The sequence below is a fragment of the Lepidochelys olivacea genome (genome assembly GCF_965140295.1).
Source record: "Lepidochelys olivacea isolate rLepOli2 genome assembly, chromosome: 9".
NCBI classification, from domain to species: Eukaryota; Metazoa; Chordata; order Testudines; family Cheloniidae; genus Lepidochelys; species Lepidochelys olivacea.
This window is the reverse complement of record NC_140419.1, coordinates 81,446,763-81,466,627: the sequence shown is the minus strand read 5'-3', so window position 1 is coordinate 81,466,627 and position 19,865 is coordinate 81,446,763. Positions and strand designations below refer to the sequence as shown.

The following is a 19,865-nucleotide window of genomic DNA, read 5'->3' as shown; positions in this document are numbered from 1 at the left end:
TCATTAAAGAGCTCATGATGGAGCCATATTGGCCTCTTACAGTTCTTTCTGTCTTTCCTATGCATTGGGATAGTTTGCTATTGTGCCATTAATACCGTATTTTTGCCATTTCTCCTCAACACCTTTGTCCCTTAGATTTTCTTCCCATAGGAGTTTGTTAAAATCTGCTTTTTTGAAGTTCATTTTCCTTATTCTGTTGCTTTCACTCCTTCCTTTCCTTGGACTCATTAAATCTATCATTTCATGATCACTCTCACCCAAACTTCCTTCAACCTTCAGATTCACTACCAATTCCTCCCTGAAGTCTGAAATGGCTGTGCCTTTGCTTATTTCCACTTTCTGAAACAAAAAATTGTCCCCAATACATTACAAGAACTTACTGAAAAAATTGTGTTTTGCCATATTACTTTTCAAACAGATGTCTGGATAGTTAAAGCCCCCCATTACTACCAGTTTTTGTGGTTTGGCTTTTCTGTTATTTGCTCCAGAAATGGCTCATCTACTTCTTCTTCCTTACGTCCCCTTCCAGGATGCTGTCCCTGCTTTTTTCCCCTTTTATCTTCACCCTGAGACTTTCAACTGGTCTGCCTGTCACCTCCTTCTAGACCTCAGAACAAGTGTATTACACATCAAGAATATATATGCCTCCTCCCTTTTTTCCCTGCCTGTCCTTCCTGAACAAGTTATCCCCTCTATACCAATATTCCAGTCATGAGATTTATCCACGTCTCAATGATGCCTAGTAAATAATAATTTAGCTACTTAGTACTAATACTCCCAGATCTTCCTGTTCATACCTCGTACCCCTTGCAATTGGGTCGAGACATGTAAGACGTTGAGCAGATTCACTGACTGTTATCCCTCTTGTTGTTCCTGTGTTTCCTATGTCCTATAACCTTATGCATCACTTGTGAAGTTTGCCCATTTCCAAATCTAGCAACAAGAAACCAATAGTCAAGGTAGCCTCTGATCTGTAATCTGAGGAACCTGCCATCCAGAACAGTGATGATCCAGTCATGTAAAATGGCTTCTGCCTTCTCACTCCCTCCAAAAACTTACATGTTCCAGGAAACAAGGTCCAATTTCACTGAGGTGGGGGTCCTCATTGTTATATTGTTTCTCCAAGTCCCGGACAAAACCCATCTGAAACCTGTAGATATCTTCGATGTTGCCGAATATGACCTTTAACTGTTCATCGCTGAACATGTCTCTCCTCTTCCGGCACTGCTTTAAGTAACCCTGCAAGGAGAAAGAGGAGGAATTTGTAAAATAACCCAAACACTCACAATGCCAGATGGGCCTTGGAAACAGCAATGGACAAAAAAAGTTACTGTCCCCTGCACCCATGGAAGAGCCAAGCACAAGACAGACTATGGCCCCTTGAAGCTCTGTGGCCCCTAGGGGTTATGGCAAGGCTGCTTCTTTGGAACATGGGCAGGGCCCTGCCATCCTGATAGGCTTGCTAGCCTTGGTCAAAAGCTGCTGTGGAGTACATGCTGATCCACTCAAAAGCAGGTATAGGGAGGGCAATACAGAGATCTACTCCGCCTTCCCTGAGCACTCTGCCTGCACCTTCTGTGGAAAGGGAGTACTTCTGAAAGGAGCTTAGCCACCAGTGCTCGGCGCCTTCCTAGGTCTATCAATGCTGCAGAGAGGAGCAAGCCTCACGTTTGGTCCTTCATACCGTAAAGGGATTTGGTTACTCATTTCTGTCCCTGTCAGTCCCTTTAAAAATTACCGCCATGCAAACAAATCCATTAGTTTTGGTTCTTGCTGCAACCATTGTCCCCAGAAAAGGTGCCACATTCTCATACATTGATCAAGGGCGCACCATCCTACTGCGACAGCTGCCTCGGTCTGTCTTTCAATAGGCTGGCCACCCTCATTCCCCTCCACAGCCACAGTAATCGGCACTCGGAAGCAGCCATTCAAGCTGCAGAATATTCCATTAATGTCTGATTCTATGGTCTTGGTCTCATAACAGAGAGTGAATGAGCACATGATGCAACCATCCTTCCCATTGCTACTGCACTGAGCACAAGGTATCTGAGACCTACTGCTAGCCAAAGGCCTCTACAAATCTCATGGGACATCCCTGACTTGGAATGCTGTGTGGTTTATCCCACCATTATTTATTTGCCTGTGTATGAGAAACAAAGGCAGGAGGTTTTGCGGTTCTGAAAATGTCAGTGTGTGGGAACACTGAATGTTAAAACAAAACAAAAAAATAAAGGTTTGATGGTGGTTTCAGTTTATTGGCTGCCTAACGAGGGAACAGCAGTGATGGAAGATAAAAGCCATAGTTAAATGTCATCTTGGAGGAAGAAAATAGCATCATTTTCTTTTCTCTTTCCCTCTCCTTTTTATTCTCCCAGATTCTCCTCAGTTACGCTAGTGCATTAAAGTCAGTGAGGTTGTGCCAGGGACGTTTCTCCCATTTTCTTGGCTATTGTTTTATTATTAAATAATGTTTTATTATTTAATGTATTATTTATTATGTGTATTCTAGGAATGCCTAGACTCCTAACTGAGACTGGGGTCCCGTTGTGCTAGGTATTGTACAAACAGAGTAAAAGACAGTCCCTGGCCTGGAGAAATTATACTGTAAATAAACTAGACAGATGAAGAATGGGAGAAAGAGGAAGAAGTATTGCCCCCAGATGGGACACTGAGTGGAGAGAGTTTGAGTGACTTCCTCAAGGCCACAAAGTGAGTCTGTGGAACAGCTGCAAACTGAACCCAGTTCTCCTAAATCCCAGTCTAGTGCCGCAGCTACCAGATCATCCTTTTTTCCTGTCCCTCGGCCTCTTATTATTACTATTAATTGTTGTTTGTATTACAGTAGTGCCTAGAGACCAGCTGAGAACAGGCCCCATTGTGCTAGGCACTGTACAAACATAGATTAATAGACAGTCCCTGTCCTAGACAAGATAGGTAAGTATGGGAAAGGGTTAGAACACACAACCCTTTATTTGCCTTCCTACTTGCAGATAATTTTTTTCTTCCCAGTCCACCAATTTATCTGAGTATTCAGATCTAAGCTTTACCGGTTGAAGGAGCACAGTCTAGCACAGCGGGCACTGCCTGGGGAGGAAGGAGACCCGGGTTCTATTGCTATCTCTGCTACTGCCCTGCTGCGTGACCTTGGGCAAATCCCTTCGCCTCTCGGCATCTGTTTTCCCTCACACTGTTTGCTTGTGTTGTCTATTTAAATTGTAGACGTTGCTGGGCACAGTGGGGCCACACTCTCACTTGAGGCTTCCTAATTTTAAACAACAATAATAACTGAGGCCCTGTAAGTTGAAACCTTATACTTGTTTCCTCATCCCGCAAAGTAAAGAAAGGTGCTGGAAGGTTCAGCTGAACAGCTGAATTTGGGAACTGAGTCATGCAGATGAACCACTAGCTGGTGACACACAGCTGATGTTGAACAATGATAAATATTAGAAAGGGATAATAAACTGCACGTTAGGTTCACCAAGTGGTTTCCTGGAATGACGACTTTAAAAAGATGATGAAATTATAAATATGATTTGAGACATCCTGGCTAACGGCCAACTTCCTAAATGTCCAGTTTAGCTAACATCATATCAGACCAGACCATAGCTGCCTTTGGAGACAATCCTCTCTTCCTCCCTTAGCCTAGGGTTTGATCATGAAATACATTACACAATTGATGAATCTGAGTCTCAGCTCTTCCAGGGACCTGCTTTGGAACTCAATTACTCATCTCCTTGGGTTTCCCCTCTCATTCTAAGGATGAAATGACCTGAAGAAGTGGAGCAGCCTGATTCACAGCCGAACAATTTTTAAGCTATGGCAGCTTTACAGCAAATAAATGACACAAGCCAGGTAGAAATCATGGGAATTTTTGCTATAATATTTTCACTCCCACATGAGGATCTCAAAGCACTCTGCAATATGAACTGATTCTTGCAAACCACCTGTGAAGTAGGAAAGGATTATTATTCCTCTTTTATAAAACCATTCAGTGGGTGAATCACGCAAATGGGTTTCAGCCATTGCTAGTTGGCTATTCACTGTGACCACTGCCTTGAATATTTTCCACACTCCACGTGCTATGTCACCGCTTGCCTAAGCCACATGCTACTCAGAGTAAAGCAGCAAATCTCCATAGAGATGTCAGTCAAAGCCTGGGGAATGTAAATAAATAAATAAATGCAGCATTCAAACAAAGTTCCCGAGCCTTCTCTTGTATTTGGTTTCTACATTTGGATGGTTAGCTTCCAACGTGAGCAACCAATTGAAAGAGACCACTGATTATATATAATACACAGCAAGCACCAGCTAGAAGGCTGCAGAGTTTTTCCAGTAAATTTACTTTTGTTGCATAAAACAATGTCACCTTTCTGCCACTCATTCCATCAGGTTTGCTCAGGCTGGGGATAGCTGACTGATGAGCAGATGTTGGAGAACGCTTTGCTCAATGAAGACCTAAAAATAGCTGACAAACTGTCTCCTTTTAAAGTATTTTTTGATGTTGTCCCTGTGGAATAGCAAAGTTGGAGAATATTTGCAGGAGGTTAAGTGCTAAGTTTTCTAAGCCCTGGAGTTGGTATATAAAGAGGCATGGGATGTGACCCATCTTCCTTTTCTTCCACAGAGAAGGAGAGAGAAAACAGAAGAAGGAAATGAAACTGAGAATATACTAGACAAGCGATCGCTTGTGGGTTCCCCTCTTCCTAGCAGTGAGACAGTTCATTCCCCTCATGGACCATCCCCACTGCTTGGTTCTCAAAATATTTCATCCTGTAGGCCACCAACGTAGGGTCCAGAGCTTCTGATGAGCTATTGGGCTCTTCTGAGAGCCATTCTGGTATGCACATGCATCAATGGTAACCACAGGAACGAAGCTCAGGCTATGAGATGTGAAAAGAAACTTGGACAGTCATGACTGCATAGTACTTACTCAAATACCCGACTGTAGTGAGCACTGTATACAAAGTGCATAAGAACTGCATATCTGGACTCCTGTTCCCCCCCATCAGCATAGTCATTCCTGTGACATGTACACTGTCAGTGCAAGGGGGTACAGTATAATACACACCAAACCCAGCAAGAGGTAGCCAAATTCCACAAAAGAGAGCATAGAAAACCAGCATTACGATAGCAAAATGACATGTAAAATACAGTGTGAGCCGGCTCCAATACAGAACAAAATGACATGTACAAGTGTAACAAGGTCAGCACATGCCTCTCATGCATGCCCCCTTTTCTCTGATAGTGCCTGCAAACACTTCCTTTCGAGGGGGGAGGGGGGCTTTCTCTCGGTTAGGTGTGAACTTGCTTTTCTTTTTTGTTATTACATCAGGGTGGCACCTGCCTCTTGCGAGCACCCCCAGGCTGCTAGTTCTCTTGGCTGGTCTTTGGCAGCTCAGCCCTCCGGTCGAGCCGCACAGGCTGTCCCCCCTTCCAGGGTATACAGTCCAGTTTTTTTTTTAGCCCTGATATAGGGCTGTAGCTCTAAGGTTTCTTCCCCAAGGCACTGCCTTCTTCAACCACCCAGCCGGGACCCATCTCAGTACCCTCAGCTCTGGCCTCCCTACCTCTCACTCTCCCATCTGCAATCCCTGCAACATACTGCAGCTAAAATCACCTTCCTTGCCCACTACTTTGTTCATAAAAAGAAAAGGAGGACTTGTGGCACCTTAGAGACTAACCAATTTATTAGAGCATAAGCTTTCGTGAGCTACAGCTCACTTCCTCAGATGCATATCGTGGAAACTGCAGCAGGCTTTATATATACACAGAGAATATGAAACAATACCTATTCCCACCCCACTGTCCTGCTGGTAATAGCTTATCTAAAGTGATTTCCAGCACAAATCCAGGTTTTCTCACCCTCCACCCCCCCACACAAATTCACTCTCCTGCTGGTGATAGCCCATCCAAAGTGACAACTCTTTACACAATGTGCATGACAATCAAGCTGGGCTATTTCCTGCATAAATCCAGGTTCTCACATCCCCCCACCCCCATACACACACAAACTCACTCTCCTGCTGGTAATAGCTCATCCAAACTGACCACTCTTCAAGTTAAAATCCAAGTTAAACCAGAACATCTGGGGGGGGGGGGGTAGGAAAAAACAAGAGGAAACAGGCTACCTTGCATAATGACTTAGCCACTCCAAGTCTCTATTTAAGCCTAAATTAATAGTATCCAATTTGCAAATGAATTCCAATTCAGCAGTTTCTCGCTGGAGTCTGGATTTGAAGTTTTTTTGTCTTAAGATAGCGACCTTCATGTCTGTGATCGCGTGACCAGAGAGATTGAAGTGTTCTCCGACTGGTTTATGAATGTTACAATTCTTGACATCTGATTTGTGTCCATTTATTCTTTTACGTAGAGACTGTCCAGTTTGACCAATGTACATGGCAGAGGGGCATTGCTGGCACATGATGGCATATATCACATTGGTGGATGTGCAGGTGAACGAGCCTCTGATAGTGTGGCTGATGTTATTAGGCCCTGTGATGGTGTCCCCTGAATAGATATGTGGGCACAGTTGGCAACGGGCTTTGTTGCAAGGATAAGTTCCTGGGTTAGTGGTTCTGTTGTGTGGTATGTGGTTGTTGGTGAGTATTTGCTTCAGGTTGCGGGGCTGTCTGTAGGCAAGGACTGGCCTGTCTCCCAGGACAGGCCTAACAAAGAAAATAACAGAACGCCACTAGCCGTCACCTTCAGCCCCCAACTAAAACCCCTCCAACGCATTATTAAGGATCTACAACCTATCCTAAAGGATGACCCAACACTCTCACAAATCTTGGGAGACAGGCCAGTCCTTGCCTACAGACAGCCCCGCAACCTGAAGCAAATACTCACCAACAACCACATACCACACAACAGAACCACTAACCCAGGAACTTATCCTTGCAACAAAGCCCGTTGCCAACTGTGCCCACATATCTATTCAGGGGACACCATCACAGGGCCTAATAACATCAGCCACACTATCAGAGGCTCGTTCACCTGCACATCCACCAATGTGATATATGCCATCATGTGCCAGCAATGCCCCTCTGCCATGTACATTGGTCAAACTGGACAGTCTCTACGTAAAAGAATAAATGGACACAAATCAGATGTCAAGAATTGTAACATTCATAAACCAGTCGGAGAACACTTCAATCTCTCTGGTCACGCGATCACAGACATGAAGGTCGCTATCTTAAGACAAAAAAACTTCAAATCCAGACTCCAGCGAGAAACTGCTGAATTGGAATTCATTTGCAAATTGGATACTATTAATTTAGGCTTAAATAGAGACTTGGAGTGGCTAAGTCATTATGCAAGGTAGCCTGTTTCCTCTTGTTTTTTCCTACCCCCCCCCCCCCCAGATGTTCTGGTTTAACTTGGATTTTAACTTGAAGAGTGGTCAGTTTGGATGAGCTATTACCAGCAGGAGAGTGAGTTTGTGTGTGTATGGGGGTGGGGGGATGTGAGAACCTGGATTTATGCAGGAAATAGCCCAGCTTGATTGTCATGCACATTGTGTAAAGAGTTGTCACTTTGGATGGGCTATCACCAGCAGGAGAGTGAATTTGTGTGGGGGGGTGGAGGGTGAGAAAACCTGGATTTGTGCTGGAAATCACTTTAGATAAGCTATTACCAGCAGGACAGTGGGGTGGGAATAGGTATTGTTTCATATTCTCTGTGTATATATAAAGCCTGCTGCAGTTTCCACGATATGCATCTGAGGAAGTGAGCTGTAGCTCACGAAAGCTTATGCTCTAATAAATTGGTTAGTCTCTAAGGTGCCACAAGTCCTCCTTTTCTTTTTGCGAATACAGACTAACACGGCTGCTACTCTGAAACCTGTCATTATGCAAGGCACTGCATTTAGCCGTATGGAGTGGAAATCTATCAACTGCATGAAAAAACTTGTACAGATACAGACAGACATCATCTTCCTTTCCAAATGCAAACAGATGGACATCGTACCAAAAGGACTGAAGGTAAAAAATCCATTACAATCTACGGGCGCCCCATCATCTCAGGCATTGGCACCCTGACAGCAGGATTGTCTGGCTATGTAGACTCCCTCCTCAGGCCCTACGCTACCAGCACTCCCAGCTACCTTCGAGACACCACTGACTTCCTGAGGAAACTACAATCCATCGGTGATCTTCCTGATAACACCATCCTGGCCACTATGGATGTAGAAGCCCTCTACACCAACATTCCACACAAAGATGGACTACAAGCCGTCAAGAACACTATCCCCGATAATGTCACGGCTAACCTGGTGGCTGAACTTTGTGACTTTGTCCTTACCCATAACTACTTCACATTTGGGGACAATGTATACCTTCAGATCAGCGGCACTGCTATGGGTACCCGCATGGCCCCACAGTATGCCAACATTTTTATGGCTGATTTAGAACAACGCTTCCTCAGCTCTCGTCCCCTAAAGCCCCTACTCTACTTGCGCTATATTGATGACATCTTCATCATCTGGACCCATGGAAAAGAAGCCCTTGAGGAATTCCACCATGATTTCAACAATTTCCATCCCACCACCAACCTCAGCCTGGTCCAGTCCACACAAGAGATCCACTTCCTGGACACTACAGTGCTAATAAACAATGGTCACATAAACACCACCCTATACCGGAAACCTACTGACCGCTATTCCTACCTGCATGCCTCCAGCTTTCACCCTGACCACACCACACGATCCATCGTCTACAGCCAAGCTCTGCGATACAACCGCATTTGCTCCAACCCCTCAGACAGAGACAAACACCTACAAGATCTCTGTCAAGCTTTCTTACAACTACAATACCCACCTGCAGAAGTAAAGAAACAGATTGATAGAGCCAGAAGAGTTCCCAGAAGTTACCTACTACAGGACAGGCCTAACAAAGAAAATAACAGAACGCCACTAGCCGTCACCTTCAGCCCCCAACTAAAACCCCTCCAACGCATTATTAAGGATCTACAACCTATCCTAAAGGATGACCCAACACTCTCACAAATCTTGGGAGACAGGCCAGTCCTTGCCTACAGACAGCCCCGCAACCTGAAGCAAATACTCACCAACAACCACATACCACACAACAGAACCACTAACCCAGGAACTTATCCTTGCAACAAAGCCCGTTGCCAACTGTGCCCACATATCTATTCAGGGGACACCATCACAGGGCCTAATAACATCAGCCACACTATCAGAGGCTCGTTCACCTGCACATCCACCAATGTGATATATGCCATCATGTGCCAGCAATGCCCCTCTGCCATGTACATTGGTCAAACTGGACAGTCTCTACGTAAAAGAATAAATGGACACAAATCAGATGTCAAGAATTGTAACATTCATAAACCAGTCGGAGAACACTTCAATCTCTCTGGTCACGTGATCACAGACATGAAGGTCGCTATCTTAAAACAAAAAAACTTCAAATCCAGACTCCAGCGAGAAACTGCTGAATTGGAATTCATTTGCAAATTGGATACTATTAATTTAGGCTTAAATAGAGACTTGGAGTGGCTAAGTCATTATGCAAGGTAGCCTGTTTCCTCTTGTTTTTTCCTACCCCCCCCCCCCCCAGATGTTCTGGTTTAACTTGGATTTTAACTTGAAGAGTGGTCAGTTTGGATGAGCTATTACCAGCAGGAGAGTGAGTTTGTGTGTGTATGGGGGTGGGGGGATGTGAGAACCTGGATTTATGCAGGAAATAGCCCAGCTTGATTGTCATGCACATTGTGTAAAGAGTTGTCACTTTGGATGGGCTATCACCAGCAGGAGAGTGAATTTGTGTGGGGGGGTGGAGGGTGAGAAAACCTGGATTTGTGCTGGAAATCACTTTAGATAAGCTATTACCAGCAGGACAGTGGGGTGGGAGGAGGTATTGTTTCATATTCTCTGTGTATATATAAAGCCTGCTGCAGTTTCCACGATATGCATCTGAGGAAGTGAGCTGTAGCTCACGAAAGCTTATGCTCTAATAAATTGGTTAGTCTCTAAGGTGCCACAAGTCCTCCTTTTCTTTTTGCGAATACAGACTAACACGGCTGCTACTCTGAAACCTACTTTGTTCATGTTACTCCACTGTTTGAATGCCTTTGCTGGCTTCCCAGAGTCATTCTGCATTAAGTATAAACTCCTCATGTTCATGCTCAAGGTTCTCCACAGTGTGACTCCTCTTTGTATCTCTGCCTTTTAGCTCAAAGGGAGGTGTCGGTGTACCGCACACCTCAGGATCAAAACTTTAGACTGTGAACTCTTTGGGGTAGGGACTATATCTTTTTATATGTCTGCAAAATGCCTTGTCCATCTAAGGTCTTCTATTCTAGATGGGGCTAGAGTGCAGCATATGTTAAGGTTGTCTGACACTTCCCCACTATAAGACCCTATTTTTTGTTGTTGCTTATTACTTTCCCAAAGTCTGTTTGGGCTGAAATTCTCTATGCAAGATGACTAACTTAAGCTACATTTGTTTATGAAGTTCTGAAAAATGGTTCAGCCATTTCTGAGAATGAGGCTAGGGTGGAAATACATTGTTTTGCCCATAGTTAAAAAATTCTTGCAGTTGTTCTTTTGCGAAGCTCTAGTGCAGTGGTTCTCAAACCGCAGCCCAATTAGCACACAGCTGCAGCCCAGCTCTGTGCTAAAAAAAATCCGGTCCCAGCACACACGGGGCGAGGCTCGGGGTCCCGGCTGCCTGGCCCCGTGCACTGGGCTTTGCTCCTGCCCCGCTCTGTAAAGCAGTCTCTGGGACGGGGGCACTGATCATAGGGGTCTGTGAGGCGTTTTAGTGGAGGGAGGGCACTGTAGTTCTCAACCTGCAGCCCATATAACACATTGTGGGACACAATGATACATACATGGAGAACCACTGCGCTAGTTCCGCATACAGTCTGCTCTAGAGCCTCCGTACTGTGGAGCAAGGCTTGCAACGTAGCAAAGGGGTGACCTTTATGGCAAGGATATGCCTTTTGCTGCTCCACTGAAAATACACCCAAATTTGGCCAAGTTATAAGTCTTTGAAAAATCTCAGTTTAAAGAGGCAATGGGCAGCTTTAACACTGGCATTTCCTAACTCTTGAGCACTGGACTTTGCAATCTTAATGTTCTTTTAATGTTGTTTTTTTGGATCTAATAAATAATAGTCCTGTGAAGCTCCAAAACATACTGGCATTGGGTGTGTTCTGAGACTGGAAGCTGCAGGGCGAGTGCCCTGAATCACCCAAGACCTGAAGCAATCTAGTACAACTGCATTTCTTGAGATGTTTCCTTGATTTTAGATGATGTTATGTGATTACATCTTAGCAGCGAGACCTGGCTCATGCTGCTATACTCTATACTAAACTCAGTCCTGACTTTCATTAGCCTGTCAGATTCCTTCTTCCATATGACTCAATGTAGAATAATGCAATGCTTTCCCTGACATCCTAGAAATCAGAGTAGGGGGATTTGTAAAGTTTGCCTATGTCAGCAGCACTTCTGTCTCTCATCAGCTTGTTATCAGAAGACTATTCACTCTGCAGCATAGGATAACACCTCTGTGTTCACCCTGCAGCACTGACAGGAGATCAAGCTGTCCTAGCTATCTCTAAGTCTAGTCACACTCCACTTAAGCACAAAAGCATGCAGTCAAGTCAACTTATTTGGATAGAACCTGGAGAGATTAAGCTGTCTCCCAGCCTTCTCGGAGCAAACCGATTGCTCTGATTTGCACACTTACTTTGAGCAAGGTGAGCTTCTCTCCTGCAACGCATGACCTATCACATTTGCAAATGAGAATGCTCATTTCAGTCTTCTCTAGTTTACAAAGGCATCTGAACCCTTTATTGGTACTCCACCTTCTGGTAAGATTTATCCTACAATTCTATTTGGTATAATTCACAGCAAGACGAGAGTCATGGAGATACACATCTCCTGACACAATGGGCCAGATCCTCAGCTTGTGTAAATCCATGTAGCTCCACTGAAGTCAGTGGAGCTATCCCTATATACATCAGCTGAAAATCTGGCCCTGAAAAGCCCAGTGACATAGCTGGCAAGTGGTAAATTCAGATTTTCTTTTGTTGAACAGAAAAATGCCAGAGGAGGCAAAGAAACGATACACAGTAAAGCTGCTGCAATACTTCGCTGCTTGTTTAGGTCAAACACCTTTCATTGAAACAATATAATTGAATCAAACTGACTTGCCCCCAAATTGAAATCCCAAGATTCTTCCACAATTGAAAAAGCATGAAAAATCTCCCTTCTGCTTTGCCTCATCAGCAGAAACAGGACCAGTTTATGCAAATGAGATAAAGTCATTAGAGACTTTTCAGTATTGATTCTGCAGAGGTTGGGCACAGGACTGTTAAATTTTAAACTATCAGTGGCATGAATTCAAAGCAAAGGACTTTGATTATAGGTCTTTAAGACTAAGGGGAGGATGAAGCTCTGAAAGAAGGAGGATGGGTGAAGAGAGAGTGAATGAGCTGTAAAAAGAAAGGGGCTATTCCTTTCACTCAAAGGCAATCAATATTTGTCTGAAAACATTAGAAAAATGGATACATCTGGCTTAGAGAGTAGAGGTGGTCAGGAATTTTTCACCAAAACTTTTTTTCTCTGAAAATGCCGATTAAAAATCCAAACTTTTCCCAGGAAAGGGTCAGTTCTGACAAATTTGACCAGAAAACATTTTGAAAAAAGGTTTTGAAGTTGTCAAAACTTTTCATTTCAACATATTCAAAATAAGAAATTCTGGTTTTCCAGTCTGAAATGACTTTTCATTTTGAAATATAAGCTGATTATAGTAAAAATTAAAAATAAATAAAAATGATTGAAAGCTAAAGGAAATGTTTCAAAATTACTGAGATGAAATGTTTAGATTCCAACTTTTTATAAAAAAAAACAACCCAGATTTTCAGTTTGTAAAATTTTTTGAGATTTTGCTTTTTCATCCTGATTGCGGGACAAGGACATTTTTTGAAATCTCAACAACTTTTGCAGCACAGGAAAACCATTTCCTTTCTAGCTGTGTTATGGTAGGAATCTGATTTCTAATTTTCATAGAGTTCATGGTAACAATATACTTCTATAGTACCATTTATTCTGACAGATCCCAATACACTTTAGAAACTATGGGCTAGATCCTCAACAGAGCTCCCCTGAAGTCAATGTAGCTACACCAATTTACATCACCTGAGGATCTGGCCCTATATATAAACCTCCATCCCTTAAATCCCCTCAACACAAATTCTAAATAGAAGGAAATGCCGAGGGACAACCTCTTAACCACATTCTAATGTTCACCACAGCATGTTCCTTCTGACAATAACAGATTCCATTTCATCACAAGGAACTTACTTCTGCCTCCGACTTATAAGGAAGCATGGTACACACAACACATTAACCTCTCTTACAGTATAACACAAAATTGTAATTATAACCTCATGTGTTACAACACGACACACTGCACACTTAACCTGTGTACATGTGTCAATCTGAATATTTGCTAATGTTGCTGAGGCTGTAATTAAGGTGTTGTGCTATATAGTGAAGGAGATTAATAACTTGTGTGTAGTTCTCCACACTGAAGATAACAGTTACTGTAGCTTAATGAAGGTTAAGCAGAGGATCTCAAGGTCCAGACTTCAAACCTTGATAACAAGCAACCTGGGGGATCCTTTAGATTGTACATAATATAATTAAACAACTATATTTATTTAATTCGCACAGTGAGAAAATGTAGTGAGGGCACATGTCACTCCAATCCCCTTGGGGAGTTTCAATCCCATTGTAAATTAGAGGAAATGGCAGCCATTTTGAATAAAGGAAAGTTGTGAACATAATAGGAAAGATAGGCAAAAGCAACTGATACTAATCTTTCTTTAATTACACCCCCTAATTTCTTCACATGTACATTCAAAGGTAGCTGGCACTGAGTTTTAATTCTACGGAATGTCTGAAGGATAAAAATCTGGCCGTTTGTTAGTAGGATGGGTATGAAAAAAAGTCAGAACATTTTCTTAATAGTCCCACTTTTAATTAATTTGAACTCAATTTTCAGCTAAATCTGTTCTCATTTCAGTCCTTACTCATAGATATCACACACACACACACAGCCATCCCTGGAGAGAGAAAGGCATTGCATTGCAAGCTGGATAGCTGTGGGAGGAGAGGTAGGTATGATCAATGAAAGTGACAATCCACCTACTTTTACAAAAAAACTGTCACAGGATCTTTAATGTCTATGGAGAGCAACAGGATCTTGGTTTTGAAGGTTTCAGCTGAATGATTTCTACACATTAAAGTGCTTGGAACTCAATCTACCTCAGAAGGAGCAGAACCTTCTCAGTATCCAGCCTTTGGTTTCAGGCATCCTAAGTATTGTAAGCCTGGTTATTTGGATATGAGCCATCCCCTTCCAGTAGATAAGGCTAGATGGAATAGTGGATTAGTGCAGGACTGAATTTTTGATTGTGGAAAGCCAGGTTCAACCAGGCTTAGGTCAGCAGGTGAAAAGACTTTGGAGCCCTCACTCTAGTTTTGTACACAACTACAAACACATGATGACTTGGTACAGATATCTATCCGTCTGGCGTGGGAGTGGGGAGAGAGGCTAAGGACAAGAACAGAAAGCGATGATCCAAGTCAGGATGAAAGTAAATTCACAAAAGGTACAAGAGGGTGAGGCTGGCCTAGAGTGTGCTTATACAGAGCGGTGTGAGCATGCAGCACTGGAGTAGCAGTGGGGGCTTTGAGTCAGGATTAGGGTGCAGTGGCAGAGCTTTGTGGGGAGCCTAGGACTGGGATAGCAGTTGGGGATTGTGTTGCATTGGCAGAAATGTGTGGGGAGCCCGTGACTGAAACAGCAGGGTCGTGCTGAAGGCACAGGAATGTGGCAGACTGGCAAAGATGTTTGTGGGAGGGTGGGTGAATTTCAAAGCCCTTGTCTACGGCAGTTCCCAGCCACAGTTCGTAAAATCTCTTCTTTTATGGGTACCAAATAAAATAAATTCAATCATAAAAAATGACAACAACAACAAACTGTACAATAACCTAAAACAATCGTTTAATGTAGGAATTTCCTGTGATTTTTCCAGGTCTTTGAATCATTGGTGATGGTTAGGAATAAGCATTTTGTGGTCAGGCCCCAAACCTGGGTGAAAGAATAGAACAGTGTGGCTGGCCCTCATTTTCTTTTTGTTGATGACTGGAAGTAGCGTATTGCTCTAAAGGCTGATGTGATGCTTCACACGGTGGCTTGGCCAATCCTGTCCCTTAATGACCTTTCCTTGCACTTAAAAACAAGACTCAAGTCTCTTGATGAAGCCTGGAGATTCTCTCTCTCTCTTTCCCCACCACCCACTTACAGTCTAGATATCTGGATCCTGGTCACACACTATTCTTCTTTGTTCTAGCAACTGAAGACTCCCCACAGCCCCCACGTACCTCACAAATGTCCTTGAGGTGTTTGATATAGTGGCGCTCTGTGCTCATGATTTCATTGATTACATTGGCTCTCATCTGGTCTCGGTTCTGAAGGGTTCTGCTGAGACAGAGGCAGTCGGCGCTTGGATCCAAATGGCCATTCTGTACTTCGCTGGTTCCTTCCTCTACTCCGTCTTCTTGGTTCACCCATAGCTGTGAGGAAGAAGAGGGAATGGCAATACATTTATTAGTAAAAGTATCAGGAGCCCAATTAATAAAAATAGGCATGGTAACAATGGGAAATTATAGAGAGGAATATTGGAGAAGAAAAATAGGATAGCAACTTTTAGCTTTCAACACAGCTTGTCCTCTTGGATGTGGGCCCCACCCTCGTCATCCATGCCTGCATTCCCTCTAGGCTAGACTCTTGCAGTGCACACTGCATGGATCTGATCTAGAAGGTCACTTTAAATCTGCAGGTAGTGCAGAAAGCTGTTACTCTCCTTCTGAGAAGAGAAAGCTAGAGGGGAGCATTTTCTACCTGTGCCCCATGCTCTGAATGGGATGCCACTCCAGATGCAAATGATATTCAAGGTGCTGATTATTAACTGCAAAGGTTCCAGTTACAATGGATAGATCTAAATTCATCCCTGCAGCAGTGCAGAGCCCAGCATAGGGACCGAAGGGAACAGCATATGCCTTCCCTATCCTGAGGCTGCCAGCGGAAGGGGAACAGTACAGCTGGTTAGGGCAAGGATTAGGGCTGCCCTACATTGCACTGAGATTGCCATAGCCAATATGGGCTTTATGTGGTTGTAGGGTAAATAGCTAGGAATGCTCCCCAGCCACACTTCCTCCTGCCTCTGGAACATCCACTATGTCAGTGGCTCCAGCTTGAGTCACTGTGGCCAGCCCTGCATCTCGCAGGAAGGCCTCCTGCACCAGGGTATTCCCTGCAGGATCTTAAAGCCCCTTTGAAGCCATTTTTTTGCACCAGCATAGCTGGCTCAAAGTGGCTGCAGTACAGGGCTGAATTCCCTTAATAAATAGATAACTTTATGTCAGGTCAATTTTGATCCCAAACATAAAATAATAATAATTTAATTAAATGAAGAAGATGGGGTCTAATTAACACTGTAAAGGTCATTGAACCAAAACAAACCCATACATAGAATCAACCCACTTTAAACAGATACCTGTGTCAGGCATATACCATTAAATCTCCTGTGTCTCATATAACACCATTTGGGATCTGCTGTGAAAGGAATAAATCTTTTGAAGGAGGAATAAGCTGTTTGCTTTCACCACAGAAGACTGATTTGAAAAGGGCAAAGTATGTCTGGTTCAGAAATCGGAATGTATCTGAACTTCAATTAAGTCTAAACCTTGATGGGACATTGAGGTTTACATAAACATTATAGTATATGAGGTCTGAATGAATACTGATTTTCATTCCAATTGCAGTTTCCGCTGATCTTTATGTTTCTCATAAGAAGCCTTCCTCAGCCAGAGTGCCCTACCTTAACATCAAGAGATTCTGTTGTGGGAATTGCACGATGGTCCATACCCAATTCCTGGGATGAACAGAATTTCTGAAAAGTGTTTGTGGAATGAGGGTGAGTTTGGATTGGCTGGTGAACATTCTCAAAGGGTTTGGATTGGCCAGTGAACATTCTAAAGTTGTATTGCTTGCAAAAAAACAACAAATAAGGGTTGCTATGTTTTCAAAACAGTAAACTTCCCTTTCATCGCCAAGTCAACATAGTATGCAGTGATCTCCCAAAATAAAAAGTATATCTGGCTGCTAGCTAATTCTTATGTCTGAGGAAAACCTCAGAGCATTTGCAAGTATACAAATCTAGTTGTTAATAAAAACCCTCCATTTGTCACATTTGCCGTAAACTAGAAACTGGGTAAAAGGCACTATTAACTAGAGCTGAGTGAATAATGAATTTTTTTGGTTTAGAGACCTACAAATTTACCTTAGTTGTGCAATTAATTGTAAAAAGTCTATAAAAGTTCATAAAATGTTACAATAACGTAGAACAAATGTCAATAAAAACTAAGTCAAGTTGATTTCCATAATGAATGTTATGAACAGGGGCAAAAGAACCAGATAGAGAAACTAAATTATGCCAAATAAAAAAGGCCATGCTGATATAATTCAAGGACTATGTTGAAATCATGCTAGGTTAAAGAAAAACAAAAACAAAAGATGTAGAATCGGAAATTAACGAACCATAATTGGTGGACAAAATAATGATGCAGTGGGCTATTCCAGCCACCACTCCCACTGTGGGTCCTTAAAGAAAGAGATTTGGAGGGGGAATATAGAAAACCAGATGAAAAGAAAGAAAGATGGAGGCTACTACAGCAAGGTTCACCGTCATGGTGGCCACCCCTTAACTCCCATTTCCTGAGACCCCGATCCTTCATTTCCCTAATCCTCAGGGACGTCCTAACCAGACCAATCTAAAGAGAGAGAAATGCGATGACACTGCACACCTACCCACTCCATCTGACCCCAAACACCACCTGAGATGAAACAGGATTGGACTTTAAAAACAGCAGCAAAATCAACAGCTCCAATCCATCTCAGCTAGCTTCTTCTCTTTCCCCCAATAGGCCAGTTATTACCATCTTTGATACCATCTAAGAGACTGTCCAACAAGGTTTTTCATTCCTTCTAAAACTCTCTCAAGTAAAGGGAACAGGGGATGTTGTTAAAATTAAAGCCTTACTTAATACTTTAACATCTCAAATGCTTTAACTGTTTTCCCTTGTCTGTATCTTTAACAGGATAAAAGGATATTTAATAGCGTGTTTGCCACAGCACTAAGCAGGCTGAGGTCTCTATATACCAAAGCCTGGACCTTGTGTCACACTAATTAATATTGGACACTGACTGGGTTATGTTCACACCTTTGGTCTATATATTTCATACAATAGGACAACCAATAAAATAAAATAAAACAAAACAAACCTGGATCTATTTGAATTGAAAAACATTTTTTCATCAAATTGACGAACTAAAAGAATCGACCAAAACATTTTGAATTGACTCAAAACACTTTTCTTCCCTCCCTCCCCCACAAATTTGGCTGTTTCTGGTGTTTTTCATCTTTTTCTGTTTTTCTTTTTAAATTGGCCACATTTTAAATTTTGAAAAGGTGACATAAAATGTTTTAAAATGGTCAAAGTGAAACATTTTGACTCTTTCAAAAAAATAAATAAATTTCCAAACCCAAACTATTTACCAAAGGCCCTCCAAAGTGCATTTTTTGACAAAAGAAGAAATAGAAAAAAAAATTGTCCCACTTTACTTATCAACTCAAATAATGCCCAGCATTTAGTGAATGTACAAACATTCTGTAAATCCCAAACTCAACAGAAACGTTCTCATGATAAAAACATTCTAACAGAAAGTTGTTTTCAAATAAACACATTTTCCTTTCCAGTGCCTCAAAAAAAAAATTGCATTCCTGAGAACCTGTAAGTAAATCTACCTATAAACAAATATGAAACTGACTTTATGAATACTCATTGTCCAAGCTGAGAAAAAGGCACAAAGTTAAAAAAAAGCATAAAGAGTGAAGATAAAAATTATTTTTTTATTATTCTTTCAGATTTAATAAGCTAAATATTTATGGATAAGGAATTTTGTTTCCAATATATGATTTTTAAATTGACTGTCCCTTTAAATTGCCAAAGGAAAAAAAATGGCACAACCTTTTTATTCTGGATTTTTTTCTGTTTTTCTAACTGATGATTACATTGTGCTCAGCAACATCTCTTTTATCACAGCTCCAGTGTTTTGTCTTCCCACAGTCAGCTTTAAAGGTCAAGGAACTGGAGATTTTGGAGAATACCCACCTCTTTGTGAGCACTTCTAGTGATATAGTAAACACAAAAGAATAAAAATGTTCTTCTCAACAATAAGGGAAAAATTATCCTTCCTGCTATACTTGCCAGATGTCTCAACCACAGAGTAGGCAGTAGAGATCTTCCTCAGGGATAAGAGATCACAGGAACACAAGAGAATCATGCTGGGGGGAAGTGAACCACAACACAGAGATCCACATGGCAGATAAGAGAACTGACATATGCAATAGAAAGCCTCACTTTTCCCCATTTATGCAGTACAGTTACTTTTTCCACTTAATCTGGGCTGTGACAACTGACTGGTCATTTTCATTTTTGGTTTAAGTTACTTTGAATTTCTAATTCTTAGGCACTAGGATACCAAAGTGATGATAGTGGCCCAAATGCCTGGAGAGACAGACAAATGTTGGGTACTTCAGATTGCTGGAAAGGAATGTTTACAATAAAATAAATAAATACATACATAATCCAAGTTTTAGCTACTATTTTAAAAAAATTAAAGAATTCTGTGCATTATAAGGGTTTTTTACACACGTACATAAATTGTGATACTAAAGCAATATTGACAGGCCCACCTTTTTAA

At 42.2% G+C, this 19,865-nt stretch overlaps 1 protein-coding gene across 12 annotated transcripts in view; it reads right to left on the bottom strand.

Moving 5' to 3' along the window:
* ARHGEF9 (Cdc42 guanine nucleotide exchange factor 9) overlaps positions 1-19,865 on the bottom strand; it is a gene marked incomplete at its 5' end in the record, with an annotated part of 311,752 nt that overhangs the window by 57,115 nt on the left and 234,772 nt on the right. For all 12 annotated transcript variants that reach the window (XM_084638628.1, XM_084638624.1, XM_084638634.1 and 9 more), the window contains 2 exons: positions 1,060-1,239; positions 15,422-15,613. In XM_084638628.1, coding sequence (XP_084494754.1) covers positions 1,060-1,239; positions 15,422-15,613 — 372 coding nt within the window. The remainder of the gene's footprint in view (positions 1-1,059; positions 1,240-15,421; positions 15,614-19,865) is intronic.